The following is a 16,261-nucleotide window of genomic DNA, read 5'->3' as shown; positions in this document are numbered from 1 at the left end:
TAACGAGGGGTTGGAGGAAAGAAAAACGATTAAGGTTTGGGTTTGGGGTAGTATGGGGTCACCTTCCTCCCCTCCACCCCTAGACATAGCTGCAATCCCCTCCCCATCAGAGGTCTCACTGACCACCGCCCCGGTCTCCTGCCATGCAAGGCCCCGAAGCCTACCCTCCGTCCACCAGGCTGGCCCCTCACGGCATGTGGATATCCCATTTGCCTCCAGGTCTTGGCCTGCGCTGTTCCCTCCTCCAGGAATTCTATTCCCTGTGCTCATCCCCCACCTCGGGCTGCGCGGGCCTGACTTCAGTCTGGAGTTTGGCCCCTTCTCTCCGCCCCATCTGTGCCCAGAGCGCCCTCCCCGCCCCCAGCCCATCGAGGAGCCCGGGGGGAGGGGGCTGGACTCCAAGTCCCAGAAAGCCCTGCGCTGCCCGTGGGTGGGGCCGGGGCTTCCCCTCCGCGTGCTCAGTTTGGGAGGCGCTGGCAATTTTCAAATTTTGGCGCTGAGCCGGCGGGGCGGCGACTGCTGGCCCAGACCCCTCACCCCAAACCCCACCCCGCCCCGCCGAGCCCTAGGTCTGGCCACCCGGAGAAGATGGCCTGTCCACTCCACGGGCTCACCAGGCGCGACACATGGCTGGGGTTGGTAGTGGTGGTGGTGGGATTCTCGGCCTATTTCCAAGACGGGAAACTGAGGAACGGGGCGATCCGGGGACCTGTCCTGGGAACCCCCGCCACCAGGGGCGGGGAGGGGATGGGGTTCGAACCCAGGACCCTCTGACCCCAGGGCGCTTGTGAGTTAATGGGCAGTTGCTGCCTGCTTTGGGTGTGGAGGGTGCGGCCGGTGGGCGAGAAATCCCCGAGCCCGGGAGGACCGGCCAGTCTCTGCCCGCCGTCCCCTCTCCCTCCCCGCTTCATCCCCCATTCCCCGTCCCTTCCGGGGCATCTTGCTGGAGTTTGGCGCCAAATTTTTCAAAATCTCAGTCCAACGACTCCCGCTGGCTCCCAGCCCGGATCACGAGCCTGGATGCTGAATTCCGGCGCCTGGACCTGCAGGACCGCGGAATCTGGAATCTGGAGGGGTGGGGCGGGCTCAATGCAAAACCTGGAGCTAGGGGGTGGGGGTGGAGGGCTTGGATTCCGGATGGGAGGAGAGGGGACCACTCTCATTGAAGGGTCTGAATTTGGGGGAGCCTGATTCTCGTGTCTATTGGGGAGCTGGGGTTCTAGACCCTGGATCGGGAAGCCCTGTTTCAGAGCCCAGAGGAGGCCAAGTTTGGTCGGATTCCTGAGCCTGGAGGCTAAACCTAGGATCAGATTCTAGGCTAAACCTAAAATCTAGGATCAGAAGTCAGGAACCTGGAGCTGGAACCCTGAAATTCCAACTGAAATCTGGGGGGCAGGGGAACTGGAGGGACAGCTGCTTGTTAAATGGGCTTGGGGGAAAAATGAAATCAACAGGTGTGGATTGACATCTCCCAGTGCCAGACACCAGTGACCAGAACAAAGCTCCGTCCCGGCCCTTGGGAAGCCGGCAGGAGTGGCATGTTAAAATATAATAAGTACATGGGCTTCCCTGGTGGCTCAGTGGTGAGGAATCCACCTGCCAATACAGGAGACACAGGTTTGATTCCTGGTCCGGGAAGAGCCCACTTGCTGCAGAACCACAACTACTGAGCCTGCACTCTAGAGCCCACGCTCTGCAACAAGCGAACCCACTACAATGAGAAGACCAAGCACATCGCAACTGGAGAGTAGCCCCTGCTCGCAACTGGAGAAAACCCACGTGCAACAAAGACCCAGCACAGCCAAAATTAATTAATTTTTAAAAGGAAATAATAAGTAGGGCTTTCCAGGCGATACTAGTAGTAAAAAACTTGCCTGCCAATGCAGGAGATGTAAGAGATTCGGATTCAGTCCCTGGGTTGGGAAGATCTCATGGAGAAGGACATGGCAACCCACTCCAGTATTCTTACCTGGAGAATCCCATGGACAGGGGACCCTGGCGAGCTACAGTCCCTGATGTCGCAAGGAGCTGGACACCACTGAAGTGGCTGAGCACACATGCACACATAAATATGTTGTGGCAGGGGTGGGGGTGCAGGGGTCCTTTGATCATGGAAGCTGGGTGCCATTTAGCTGGGTGGTCTGGCTCCAGGGTTCATGATGCTGCAGTGAAGGTGTCCCCTGGAGCAGGGCCCACTCCCAAGCACATTGGTACTGATGTTAAAAGGATATACATCCTTGCTGGCCGTTGTCCCAGAACTTAGTTCCTTATCATATAGGAGAGGACTTGATTTGAGTTTCGAAACCCTCACTGTTTGTTGTTGTAGGGAAACAAAAACTGAAAACAGCTCAAATATCCTTCAATAAGAACACACCCATGGGAACTATGTTCAGTATCCTGTGATACCATAATGCAAAAGAATCTGAAAAAGAATTTATATATATATATATATATGTATGTATAACTGAATCACTTTGCTGTACATTTGAAATGAGCACATTGTCAATTGTACTTCAATTTGAAAAAAAATGGTGTGTGTGAGGGGATTCCCTGGTGGACCAGTAGGTTAGGACTTGGCACTTTCACTAAGTGCCTAAGTGGCCTAGGTTCAATCCCTGGTCAGGGAACTAAGGTCCCACAAGCCATGCAGCCTGCCCCCTCCAAAAAATAATAACAAATTTTAAAAGATTTAAAAACAGAATACACTGATACCTTTGCGTAGACTCACAGTGGAACACTATACAGCAGTAAAAGTGAATGCCCAGAATGACCACCTAAACAAAAGAGCATGTAAAAACAAGGTGCAGAGGACTAGCTTCAGTAGGCTACCACTTTTATAGTTGTTTCAGGGTGCTATAAATATTAGAGAACTGAAAGGAAAAGTGGGGACGTGGTTAACCCAGAAGTCAGCATGGTGGTTGTGTTCTGTAAGCCTGGTAGTTGTGAATGTTTCTATGCTTTAGGCTAAGGTTGCCTAAGACATAGATGCTCTTTGTCTGTTTGATATGTTTTGTGTTTCAAAAATGAAATAAACAACCTCCCTCAGACTGCTGTGCAGAACAACATGGTTCCAACACAAACAGAATATCCTACCTCACAAAAAAAGATGATAATTATGTGACCTGGATAGAGAGGTTAACCTTTGGTGGTAATCATACCGTAACATATAAATGTATCAAATCAACACCTGAAACTTAAACACTGTTATATCTCAATTATATCTCACTTTAAAAAAGGAATATCCCCAAGAAAAAAAAAATAGAACACCAGTAGAATGCCATCTATATTATTCTGGGGCTTCCCTGGTGGCTCAGATGGTAAAGAATCTGCCTGCAATGCAGGAGACCTGGGTTTGGTCTCTAGGTCGGAAGATTTGCCTGGAGAAGAAAACGTCAACCCATTCCAATATTCTTGCCTGGAGAATCCCATTAACAGGATACAGTCCATGGGGTCACAAAGAGTCCAACAAGACTGAACGGCTAACACATTACTTTAAATATTTTAGTCAGTACTTTAAAGAGTGAAGGAAAGGAGAGAGATTAATTTTTAGTATGTTTTACTTAACCTAACATACCCCAAATATTTTAACCAACATTATAATCAACATACACAATTTTAAAAAATTTTATCAAAGGATTAAAAAACTTATTGAAGTGTATAGTTAATTTACAATGTTGTGTTAATTTCTGCCATATAGCAAAATGACTCAGTTATAAATATATATGGGCTTCCCTTGTGGCTCAGCTGGTAAAGAATCCACCTGCAATGTGGGAGAGCTGGGTTCGATCCCTGGGTTGGGACGATCCCCTGGAGAAGGGAAAGATGACCCACTCCAGTATTCTGGCCTGGAGAACTCCAGGGACTGTGTAGTCCATGGGGTTGCAAAGAGTTGGACATGACTTTATATATATTTATATATATATTCTTTTTCATATTCTTTTCTATTAACACAAATGATTGATGAGATATTTTACATTCTTGTTTTTTCACATTAAGTCTTTGAAATCCACTGTTTTTCATACTTTCAGCCTATCGAAACTTGGATGCTCAATTTTCAACAAATTAAGGAAACAATAAAGTTGTTTTTAATGGAAAAGTATTTTACACCACTTCTTTGTTTTCTTTTCTAGTTTTTGGCTGCACTGCATATGGGATCTTAGTTCCCTGGCCAGGGATTAAACCCTTCCCCCCTGCAGTAGAAACACAGTATCTTAACCTCTGGACCGCCAGGGAAGTCCCTCCACCATTTCTATTTGTGGGGTTGTTTTTTTTTTAAGTAATTATTAATTTATTTGGCTGCATAGGTCTTGTTATGGTATGCAGGATCTAGTTCCCTGACCAGGGATCAAACCCAGGCCCCCTACAGTGGGAGCGCGGAGTCTCAGCCCTTGGACCACCAGAGAAGTCCCTGTTTGTGGGTTTTAGTTCATTAAAATGAAATTCAATTGAAATTCAGTTCCTCAGTCACTCCAGCTACATTTCAAGGGCTTGGTAGCCTCAGGTGGCTGCTTACTACCTGGCCAGCACAGGTGGAGAGGATGCTGGATAGTCCCCAGGTGAGGGACTGTAGTGACCTGGGCTGGGGTCACTGCTGCACTTAGAGTCTGCCTGTCCCCCTTTGGGACCTCTCTCCACACCTCCTTTTCCAGCCCTCACTCTGGTACCCACGACTCGGGAATTCCTTGTCTCCTGATGCAGGGTACATCCTCCTAAGGCAGGCAGTGTCCCCAGTCTGCACACCTGCATGACCCAGAGGTGGCAGAGGGCAGCTGTTTGGGGGGAGGGTTATGGATCTGTGAGCTGAGGTGCCCTTTGTGTGCAGGTGAGGACTCTCATGATCCAGGGCAAACCCTCAAATCAAAGGCAGCAGACCATCAGCATGGGGCCAGCCCTGCCCACACTGCCACATTCTTGTGCAGAACCACCAGGAGTCTGAGAATCCTAAATGTGAACCAGACGTGCCAGGAGGCTTTGCAGGTTTCGATTCCAATCTATTGCTGTGTAACAAACTACCCCCAGACTTTATGATGTCTCATGATTTTGTGGGTTGGGAATGCAGGTGGGGCTCAGCAGAGTGGTTCTTCTGTCCCATGTAGTGTTGGTGTCCAACTTGCAGCTGGGCTGGGGGATCTGAGCTCCTTCTCCCGTCAACCTACAGCTTCGCCAGCCCCTTTTTCTTCTGTGTAGCCTCAGGGTCTCCCCAGGGCCCATTGGTACAGCACAGACTTCCTATAAGACATCTCAGGAATCTCAGACATCTCCTCCGAGAGCAAGAGAGTAGCTGCTCCTGAAGTTAAGGATCATGGTTGGCAGTGTTGCCTCCCTCAGGACCCTGAGGTCAAGGCCATTATAGACCCAGCCCAGATAAAGGGGAGGGAAATGGGTCTGCTAAGAAATCCTAGAATTGCAGCCATGTTGTTTTATTCTAATAGCTTTATTGAGATGTAATTCACACCTCATATGACTCACCCTTTAAAGTGTATGATTCAGTGGTTTTAGTATATTCACAGATGTATGCGACCATGGCCACGATCAATTCTAGAACATTTTCATTACCCTAAGAAGAAACTCTGGGGGAACTTCCCTGATGGTCCAGTGGTTAGGACTCTGCACTTCCACTGCAGGGGGCACAGGTTCAATCTCTGGTCAAGGAACTAAGATCACACAACCTGAGTGGTGAGGTTAAAAAAAATAAAGTAATATTATAATGTAATACTTTTTTAAACTGAAACATATGTGAAAAAGTCTCCACCCATGATGAACTTACAGCTGGTATCTGAAGTCAGGATTGTCATATGGGAACCATGTCCACCTAAAAAACAATGGGTTGAACTCCATGCATCTATACAAATGTAAATCATGTAAATGTAAGTCATCCATGCAAATCACGGAAAAAGGACGATTGTACTGTATCATTTTGCATCAACTAAACAAATTCAATTCAGTCTCTGGATGGCCTAGAAGACATCTTACCTGTCCCTTCATTAGTTAACGAGTCCCTTGCAAACTCTGACAAATATTGATTGGATATTCAAGCGAGAATCATGCTTTTACCTTTTTTAAAAAGTGCATCTCTGTTTTGGGTTGGGGGGAGGGACTGGCAGGGGCAAAGACACAATCAGAGAACAGCGGGAAGGGTGAGCAGAAGAGGGGCATGGTGAGACTGTGGGTTTGGAGGAAGCCCTCTGGGTACTCCAGGGAGAACTTGTTTGGCAGGGGGCATGAGCATCTGGGGACAGGGGGTTGGCTTCAAGTGGCTTTCAAGGTAATTGCCATAGGGAAGGTGTACAGTGCTCTTTCCACAGGCCAAGCCCAGTCTAGGTCATGGGTTTTTATCATCCTTTTCACAACTTGATTTCCCCAGGAAAAAAGGGAGTTTCAGAGAGGTAAGGTCACCAACCTGAGAACACACAACTTGTGAGGGGTGGAATGGGATTGGAACCAGGTGAGCTTGACAGAGCAGAGTGGCCCCTACCAAGCACCTCGCCCGGATGTCACAGACACAAACATTCTGGCTCCCTCCTGCCCACTGCTATCCGCCCCCAGCACCCCCGGAAGTGACCGGGCCTCCTCACCTTTGCCCTTGACATCTCTGCCACCTGGTGTGTGTCCTGTTCACCTCCTCCCAGCCCATCCTGTCTTCCCAGTGTCTCCAAGTTCAGATGGTGACTCACCTCCACCAGGAAGCTGCTCCTTGGGGACCGGAATCAGGTCTTGTTCATTTTCGAGAAAAAAGAAAAAAAAAAAAATGATGTCAGAGGCCAGTCCCTCCCCTGCTTCAAGCCTGACAATGGTTTCCTTTGCTATGTTGACCCCAAGTCAAATTCAGACCCTCCCAATATTTATTTATATGACTGTGCTGGGTCTTAGTTACGGCATTTGAGATCTTCTTTTAGCTGTGGCGTGTGTGATCTCATTCCCTGACCAGGGATCGAACCTGGGCAACTTGCATTGGGAACTTGGATTCTTAGCCACCCACTGGACCACTACGGAAGTTCCTAGCTTACTTTCTTCATGACACTCAGATTTCAGCTCAAATGTCACCTCCTCAGAGAAGCCCACCCTGACCACGCCATCCAAAGCAGTTGCATTATCACCACTCCCAGCGCTGAATCAGCACCCAGTAGGCCTTCAATCAATGCCTAAATCCCCCACTTAGAGGGCAGTCACCATGCACAGAGCCCTCTCCTAAGGGTGGACCAGAATGAATGCATTCCATGCTCAGAAGGATCCTAGGTAATACATTGTTTCCATTTCACAGAGGGGGAAACTGAGGCACGGGTGTGGGGTGGCAGGATGGTCAGGGGGAGATTCAAAGCCAGGCAGTCTCCTTGGTCACCCCCACTGCCCCTGCCCCATGCTCCTCACCCCAGCCCCTCACACCCCTCCTGGCTTACTGGGCTTGAGTTATCATAACAGAAACACCACAGGCTGGAGGGGCCTAAATCATATACATGACTCTTCCATGTCCTGGAAGTCTGGTGTGGCTGGTTCCTGCTGAGGACCTGGTTCCTGGTCTCACTGTGTCCCCACCTGGCAGACAGCGCTCTGGGCTCTCTCTTCCTCTCATAAGGACACTAATGCCAGGGGCCCACCCTCAGGGCCTCATCTCACCCGACCCCTCCCAAAGGCCCCACCACCAAACATCCTTAAATATTTTAAAAACTTAAAAGAAATGCAAAGAAAAAAAATAAACCACACCATGCTGACTACATTATCAAAATTGTAAATCAAGATAGGATTGGGGGCTTCCCTGGTGGTCTAGTGGTTAAGAATCCACTTGCCAATGCAGGGAACCTGGGTTCAGATCACTGGTCAGGAAACTAAGGTCCCACAAGTCGTGTGGTGCAGCCAAGAAAAAGGAAAATAGTTTGTCTAATTCTGGACTACTGGTGATGGTTGCATAAGCTTGTGATTCCACAGAAACCCACTGAACTAGACACTCTAGATGGGCGGGTTTTATGGTATGTGATTTCCATCTTGATAAAAAATGAGAGAGAGAAAAAAAGATTATCTCGATGACCAAGTTTTTGGTGCCTCTTTAAATTTTGCACCCGCCTCCCCAACAATTTTCCTTCCTTCCTCATCCTGGTCCCACCAGGGCAAGCCAAGTCATTCTGAATCAGCCTCATCAGTGTCTCCCCAGGGGGCCAGACCCTGGCCAGGCTGGCCGTGTTCTCTGCTGGGCAGACCACTTCCTGGCTCCACCAGGAAATACCTCCTCATCCTTCAAAACTCACTTTGCTTGTCTGGTCCCCAGTCTGACCTCCGTGACCCGCATCCCCCTAGCCCATTCCCTCTGGACCACATATCCTGTCCTAACCCCTGCCTCTGGGAATAGCTGGAGTATCTAGGAATTGTTGTTCAGTCACTCAGTTGTGTCTGACTCTTTGCGACCCCATGGACTGAAGCATGCCAGGCTTCCCCCTGTCCTTCATTTTGAGTTTGCTCAAACTCATGTCCATTGAGTCAGTGATGCCATCCAGCCATCTCATCCTCTGTTGTCCCCTTCTCCTCTTGCCTTCGATCTTTCCCAGCAACAGGGTCTTTTCCAACAAATCAGTTCTTCAAAGCAGGTGACCAAAGTATTGGAGCTTCAGCTTTAGCATCATTCCTTCCAATGAATATTCAGGGTTGATTTCCTTTAGGATTGACTGGTTTCATCTCCTTGCCTCCAAGGGACCCTCAAGAGTCTTCTCCAATACCACAGTTCAAAACCATCTTGGAATAACCTCAGACAGCTCTGAGCTCTGTGCCTCTGGATAAACAGCATGGTCTTCCTGGATCTCTATTCCACCCCCTGCAATTGTGCACCCACCACACAGGGCTGCTTCCTGGGCACTGAAGGAGAAACTGCTTATGAAAGGCTTAGCATGTAAGAAATCCTCAAAAAAAGTTTGCTCTTATGCATATCCATGTGGGTTTTTTTGGCCCCTGCATGTGGGATCTTAGTTCCCTGACCAGGGATCAAACCCATGCCCCGGCAGTGGAAGCACAGAGTCCTAACTGCTGGACCACCAGGTGGTCCTCTTATGTGTGCCTTGAATGCGATGTAAAATTAAATTTTAAAGCACTTACATTTATCAGTTCTAGAGACAAGGGAATCTCATTTGCAAGGTGAGTGTGGATATGCTCAATTCTCTGACTAGGCAAATCCCCAACTCACACGTTCTCCAGGAGGAGGGTGTGGGTTTCCCCCTCGAAAGACAGGGTCACCTCTTCTAGAGCAGACAGGGACATTTTCATGGCTGCACCTACCTTAGGAGCAAAATTTAAGAGGGTGCCCGAAGCTTAATCATCAAGATAAATATTTCATTTATTTATTTTTCCTCTTTTGGCCATTCTACATGGCATGTGGGATCTTCATTCCCTAGCCAGGGATCAAACTCATGCCCTCTGCATTGGAAACACAGAGTCTTAACCACAGGACTGCCAGGGACGTCCCAAGAAATATACTTTAATGTAACATTTTAAAAAATAAAATCAATGCAAAAAAAATCATGATGAAGAAAAGCTCAAAATTGGAAATAAAGCCAGGATTTAACCTTGCAAGTGAACAACTCACCTCCCTGCCCTCTACCCCCGACCCTGTCAGATAATGCTTGTTTTAAAACCTTGATTTTTGCTCATCATGGATGGGGGTCTTGGGGCATAGATTTTGGTTAAGAATAGTATATTAAGATATTGTTTATCTTTTTTTTTTTTTATTTTGGCCTCACCATGTGGCTTGCAGGATCTTAGTACCCAGACCAGGGATCAAACCTGTCTCTCCCCAGCAGTGGAAGCACAGAGTCCTAACCACTGGACTGCCAGGCAAGTCCCTATAATATTATATTGATGACTGAGTTTTATGGCATTCCTTTAAAATTTGTGCCTGAGGTGAGTACGTTGATTCCCTTACTCTATACCCTGCCCTTGGTCCCAATAAAACTTTGTTGACAAAAAATGGGGTGCACAATAGCCAAATGGTAGAAACAACCCATGTGCCCATCAACAGATGAATGAACTAAATGCAGTCCATCTATACAGTCTAATATTATTCAGCCTCAAAAAGAGGGCAATTGTGACACACACATGAATGAACAACTGTGGATGAGTCTTGAGGATATTACGTTCAGTTAAGTAAGCCAGACTCAAAGGACGAATACAGTATGACTCGATTTATACGAGGTCCCTAAAGGATCAAATTCATAGAGACAAAAAGTCAATGGTGGGTGTCAGGAGATGGGGGTAGCTCGTGTTCCATTCCCAAGAGTTTACTCTGGGGATGATAAAAAAGATTTGGGTCTAGATCACGGTGATTGTTACCCAGAATTGTGCATGTATATCATGCACTGGTATACTTATAAATATCGAAATGATTAATATCGTGCATATTTTACCATTAAAAAAAAAACCCACAGTAGCCTAGGCAGTTAGTTTGATTAAAAAATTAAATCTATAAAGTTATTAATACATGTTGCATATATATATATGTGTGTGTGTGTGTGTGTGTGTGTATATAAAGTATTGCATTTGTCACCCGTTTCGGGTTTTTCACCTCCTCTACACTCCGCCCCCGCCGGTTGGTCCCTTCCGGAACGGCGGGCGCAGGGACCTCGCGTGGACACCAGGTGGCGCCGCCGCGCCTCGCAGCGCCCGGGACATTTCGCGCCTCCACTGTGGGCGGCGCGGAGGCGGCGCGATGCGTCAGCGGGACCGCGGGCCGGGGAGCTGGGGGAATCAAGCCGTGAGGCCGAGGCCAGACCCCAGGCTGGCGGGGGTGGGGGTGCAGCTGAGTCATACGGGAGCCCCCGATCGACCGTGGGAGCCAGTCCCACGCGGGCCTGCCCGCCTGGCTCGTGAACTGCTTTCCCAGGGAGATGGCGTGGCTGGCGGCTGTCCGAGTGCGCGGCCGCGCCTGGCGCACACGTGTAACTCCAGCACGAACTAACCGGGGCCTTGGATTAGTGGAGGCCTCACCAAACCTCAGTTTACCCTTTTGCATCCTGCAGATGAGCATAGCGCATGCTTCCCTGGTTCTTAGGGATTCAATGAACCGTGATACGGTGAGCCTGGGACCAAGTGCGCGCTCTATACTTTCAGCGCCCACACCGGAGGGAATAAAAGCGGCCACCATCACAGCAAGCGCGCCAAGCTGGCAGCGCGCAAAGGTGGCAGCGCGTGGCGCACAGATGAACCGGCTCCCCTCGCCCTCTCTCGAGCCTGGATTTCCCCCAACAGAGGCGCGGTGAACAGGGGCAGTCAAACCTTGCAATGCGAGGCGCCTGCAGGGGGCGTGGAGCCTGCGAGGCCGAGCCACCTGCGCCTCCCACGCGCGCCCCACCCTGAAACTCGCAGGATTGTAGAGAGGGCACCGGGTCTCGGCCCTGGGCTCTGCAGCCCCTGGTTCTGGGGAACTCGAGGCGACCTCCCAGACTACCAGGCGACGTTTATCAAGTGCCGCTTGTGTACTCCACTTATTAGTTAATGTTTCCTGCAACCCAATGAGGGCGGTGTGCATTGTCGTAGGACAGGTGGGAACTCTGAGGCCGCCTTCGCAGCCTGCAATTTTGGGGATCTAGAGGCGGCCTCCTGTGACCACCACCGCGTGCTAGGCGCTTACTGTGCATCCCTCACTTTATTTAGGACTCTCTGCAATCTAATGAGGCCAACTTTGCATTCCCATTAGACAGATAAGGGCATAAACGCCCAGAAAGTAAAGTCACCCAGGGGCTGGGGTCCCTGCAGCCTGCGGCGACCCCCACTACCACCACCTAGGGATCGGGCTGCAGACTGGGCTCCCTCTCAGTGTAAAACTCTTGCAGAACCTGGAAAGACTCGGGCCGGGGACTCTCCGAGGACCGGGAGGGGATTCCAGGCCCCCCCGAAAGTCTGGGCCGCCTCGCGCGCTGGAAATCCCGCGCGCGCCCCGAAACGCGGCGCGGCTGCCGGGAAATCAGGAGAAAACTTCTGCTTTTTTTTTTCTTTTCTGGCACTCAAGCTCCCCCCGGCTCCACCCCCCGGCGCCCTCCTCCCGGCTCTCGCCCCCACGTGGGGCGCCCCCGCGCGGCGCCCCGCCCCCTCCCTGCCGCCGGCCAACCGAAGCGCGAATTTCTCTCTCCTTTGTGTTTTGTCCAATCGGAGGGGCGAACGGGTCACCGTGGCCACGCCCCCAACTTCTTAGTCTATAAAATGCGGTGCCGGCCGCCGCAAGCTCAGATCGCTGACGCCGAGGACTCGGATGTTTCGCCGTTGCTTCTTGGATTATTCTTGCTGAGACACTTGCAATTTTTTCCGCCTTTTTGGGGGTGGATTTCGCTGCCTTCCGAAGGTCTTAACGAACGCTTGGTCTCCGTGGGAAGGCTTTGGGCTCTCCAGCCTTGGATATTGCATTTTCTTCCTTGAACCTGTCATAAGGCTGTTTTCCACTGTGGATTATAACTGCAACATGACACTGGAAGAGCTCGTGGCGTGCGACAACGCGGCGCAGAAGTAAGTAGCGGCGTCCCAGCCGCCTGAGGTCGGCCGGGCTGGGCCGGGCGGGGACGGGGCGCCCCGTGCCTGGCCTGGTGCTGACCTCCGCTCTCCCTTGGCCCTAGGATGCAGACGGTGAGCGCCGCGGTGGAGGAGTTGCTGGTGGCCGCGCAGCGCCAGGACCGCCTCACCGTGGGGGTGTACGAGTCAGCCAAGCTGATGAATGTGTGAGTCAGATTCTGTCTCCCGGCTGGGCGCGGGTGGGGACCCTCTCCCCTCTGCAATCTCCCTGCTGCACCCCTCTCTTGCATGGGTCTGGGACACCCCCAAGTGTCCCCATTGTGGGTTGGGGATCTTTCTGCTTGTTTTTTTTTTTTTTTTTTGAGGCGTGGAGGCTGCAGTATGTTGGGGCTACATCACTTGCAAACAGTCGCCTGTTTGTGTCCCTGACTTACCCCCCATCCCCCCCCCACTGCCTTTGAACCGAGCATCTTCCCCACCCCAGCATCTGCTTGCAGACGCCATCCCCTGCACACCTGCAGTTGCTTTCTGCTTTTGCAAAGTCCCCGCCGCACGGGAAGGGGGGCCCTTCCGAGTCCCCAGCTGACCCACCCATCCCCCTCTGGCCCCTCAGGGATCCCGACAGCGTGGTCCTGTGCCTTCTGGCCATCGACGAGGAAGAGGAGGACGACATCGCCCTGCAGATCCACTTCACGCTTATTCAGTCCTTCTGCTGCGACAACGACATCGACATCGTGCGGGTGTCGGGGATGCAGCGCCTGGCGCAGCTGCTGGGCGAGCCGGCCGAGACCCAGGGCACCACCGAGGCCCGGGACCTGCACTGTCTCCTGGTCACGGTGAGCAAACTGGGCCTCCGCCCCGCCCCACCCCCACCCGGCACCTGGGCCCGTGTTTGTCAACAAAGTGGAGCTGGCCGGTGTGCACCAGCTCAGCGCTCAGCCACGCTTGGCATGTCCCGTGGGCAACCCGCTGGCCTCCAGGCCTCTTCACCCAGAGAGTTATTTTGAGCCAGCCTGTTTTCCCCATGGGAGCCCTGGGAGAGGGAAACTCCCCACCCACTCCTGGGGGCTCCTGCTGAACCCCCTCTTCTCGCTCTCCCACAGAACCCTCACACAGACACCTGGAAAAGCCACGGCCTGGTGGAGGTGGCCAGTTACTGCGAAGAAAGTAGGGGGAACAACCAGTGGGTTCCCTACATCTCCCTCCAGGAGCGCTGAGACCCCGCCGGGCGTCGGAAACTGTTGCTGCCGAAAACACAAAACCACATAAATATTTGACCCCCCCTCCCTCCCAGAACAACCCCCCCCCTCAACAACCCAACCCGTGAGACCATTGGGGGCAGGATCGCTGGAGACTGAAGACAGGAGAGGGAGTGCGCGGCCGCCCCAGGGCGGGAAGCTTGGAGCCGGGGGACCAGCGGCGGCCACTGTGTGAGGAGAAGACAGGACCCGGGCCAGCAGGAGAGGGGACCCGGGAGCTCAGGCCTGGTGACAGAGCAGATGCAGGAGCTGGGGAGCTGCTTGCTTCCCCACCAAGGAGGGCCTGGGCTCCACACTTCGGGGGTGGGGTGGGACTGACTGCAGCCCCCACCCTTCTTGAGACCGGAGCTGACATCTGCAAAAAACGGGCCTTGGTTGGCCGAGGGTCGGCACCCCGGCCAGGACAGTACTTTGGGACTTGGGAGCAGGGGCTCATGTTGCTCTGTACCCATGAACTCCCAGCTTGCAAACTCAGTATATTGACAATCTATTTTGTTACTTGCACTTGTTACTTGAACCACTGAAAGACAGAGGGGAAGCTTACAGATGCATATATTTTTACTTCTACTATGATGGCCTTGTAATAAATTTTTAAAGCTTCTGGGTTCTTGTGTATTTGCAATCCAGCCTCTGTGAGGGACCAGCCCCCCCAACCCCCCACCCCCCAGACTCCAGCAGTGTGCGCCTGCACCCCCTCCTGCAGGCTCACCAGGAAGTGTTACTTAAGTCCGAGTTAGCCGCTCCAGGCTCCTTGCAAAAACAGTGCCTCTTCTCTCTGCAGCCGGCGCCACCCAAGTCCAACAAATCTTTGCCTCTTTTTTTTCTTCTCCCCCCGTCCTGCCCCGTAGCAATTAAAAGACCGGTTTATTACGAAACCTGGCCGCCGTGCGGCTGCTGTTACTGGCGGTGCTGGAGCCAACCCCAGGTTCTGGGCACATGAAGACGCACCCCTGGGGGGCTGGCTGCAGCCCCTGCCTGTTCAGCCGCCACCGCAGCCCAGCTCCAGAGAGGTCAAGGGGCCACCTGTGACCACACAGCGAGGTGGGCTTGGAGCTCAGAGCTGCCCCTGGGCTCGGGCCTAGCAGGAAGAACTTTGGAGATCCCCCAGAGGGCACCCCCCCCACCCAAGCCTGCTCCATCCCAGGATGGGCCTCTTCACTCCACTGAAGAAAAAAATTTTTTTTTCATTCCTGAAACTAAAACCAACAAGCAGAAAAATACCCCAGGAAGTCGTGCTCCCGGCCCAGCTGGGCTTGGCACGCGGCTACGTTTTGCCTCTAAATCGAAACTGTGAAGCCTGGCCGTCCACCTCGTTCTACCCAAGTCTCAAGTGGGTGACCCCCTGCGGCGGGTGTGCGGGGCGGTTAGGAGCGCAGCCCGGTTGGAACTCCGGCTTCAGTCTTCCTGCGCGCAGCCTGCGGAGTGGGCTCGCGACACCTGTGCAACACCCCCTCCCCTCAGCGTTGCACCTCGGGCCTGGGAACCAGGTGGGGGGGGGCGACCCGACCCGGGGACCAGCCCAGGCCGCGACCTTTCCACGGAGCCCCACGTGGGCGCGTGAGGAAAACCCCGACGGCCCCGGGGGAGTCACGGGGCTGGGGGGAGCCCCGCCGGGGGAGGATGGGGGAGCGAAAAGAGCAAGGGGAAGTCCCAGAGGGGGAGGTGGGGGCGGGGCGGGGATCCCTCCTGGAGGGGAGATCTGAGGGGTGGAGGAGACGCAGAAGCAGCCGTGAGGGAGTAAGGACAGTCCCACCCAGCACAGGGGAGGGGGCGGAATCCCAGTAGGGGGTGGGGGAGGGGAGGTTCTATAAGTGGAGAGACCGGAGCCCTGGGGGGTGGAGGTGGGAGTTTGAAGAGGAAGGGGTGTGGGGCGAGGGGGCACCCAGAGCGGGAGGGGGAGAAGGGCCAAGGAATCCCTGTAGTGGGTGGGCGCGCGAAGTGAGAGAGGAGACTTGAGTGGGTGGAGGAGGAGCCAACAGTCCGAGGGGAGAGGGGAGGGGGTTCCTGCTGGAGTTGGGAGGTGAGGGGACGGAAGGCCCGCGTGATGGAAGTGGCCTGTGAGGGGGTGGGGGGTGGGGGGATGGGGAGAAGGATCCCTGAGATAGGGCCCAGAGAAGGGAGAGGGAGCAGAGGCCGAGACCTCAGAGTGGGGGGCGGGGCGCGGCGCGACGCGGAAGGACTAAGGGGGGGGGTTCATTGTCCCAGAGCTGATCTGGAGATCCCCCAGTCGGGTCAGCTTGTGGGAAAGCTCCCGCTGGCTCCGCCTGTGGGTGTGGGCCGCTCTGTCCCCGTCCTGACCTTGGCCACACAGAAAGGCCGTATGACCTCTGACCCTCTCCTCCCTAAGTCTCCTGTGCAGTGGGTGCACGATACCAGGCCCCTGGGCTCCAAGGAGACACAGGGCATGGGTAGGACCTCGGCTGTGTGACCCTGAGCTGGTACCTTAACTTCTCTGTGCCTTTAAAGTTTCCCTTTCTGAAAAGGGGGAATAATAATGCTACCTGCCTGCCTCATAAATTGCTGAG

At 52.9% G+C, this 16,261-nt stretch overlaps 1 protein-coding gene and 1 non-coding gene across 2 annotated transcripts; both read left to right on the top strand.

The window, feature by feature from the left end:
- Positions 1-5,581: 5,581 nt before the first annotated feature.
- TRNAG-UCC (transfer RNA glycine (anticodon UCC)) lies at positions 5,582-5,654 on the top strand. The gene has a single exon. It is a non-coding gene; the product is annotated as a tRNA-Gly (tRNA).
- A 6,530-nt stretch (positions 5,655-12,184) lies between these two features.
- GADD45B (growth arrest and DNA damage inducible beta) lies at positions 12,185-14,335 on the top strand. Its single transcript, XM_055566665.1, has 4 exons — positions 12,185-12,474; positions 12,582-12,683; positions 13,091-13,313; positions 13,581-14,335. The coding sequence occupies exons 1-4, from the start codon at positions 12,431-12,433 to the stop codon at positions 13,692-13,694; spliced, it is 483 nt and encodes a 160-aa protein (XP_055422640.1). The 5' UTR covers positions 12,185-12,430; the 3' UTR covers positions 13,695-14,335.
- The last annotated feature ends 1,926 nt before the right edge of the window (positions 14,336-16,261 follow it).

This window comes from Bubalus kerabau, chromosome 1, assembly GCF_029407905.1.
Source record: "Bubalus kerabau isolate K-KA32 ecotype Philippines breed swamp buffalo chromosome 1, PCC_UOA_SB_1v2, whole genome shotgun sequence".
Lineage (NCBI taxonomy): Eukaryota > Metazoa > Chordata > Mammalia > Artiodactyla > Bovidae > Bubalus > Bubalus kerabau.
This window is presented reverse-complemented; position numbering and strand designations above follow the sequence as displayed.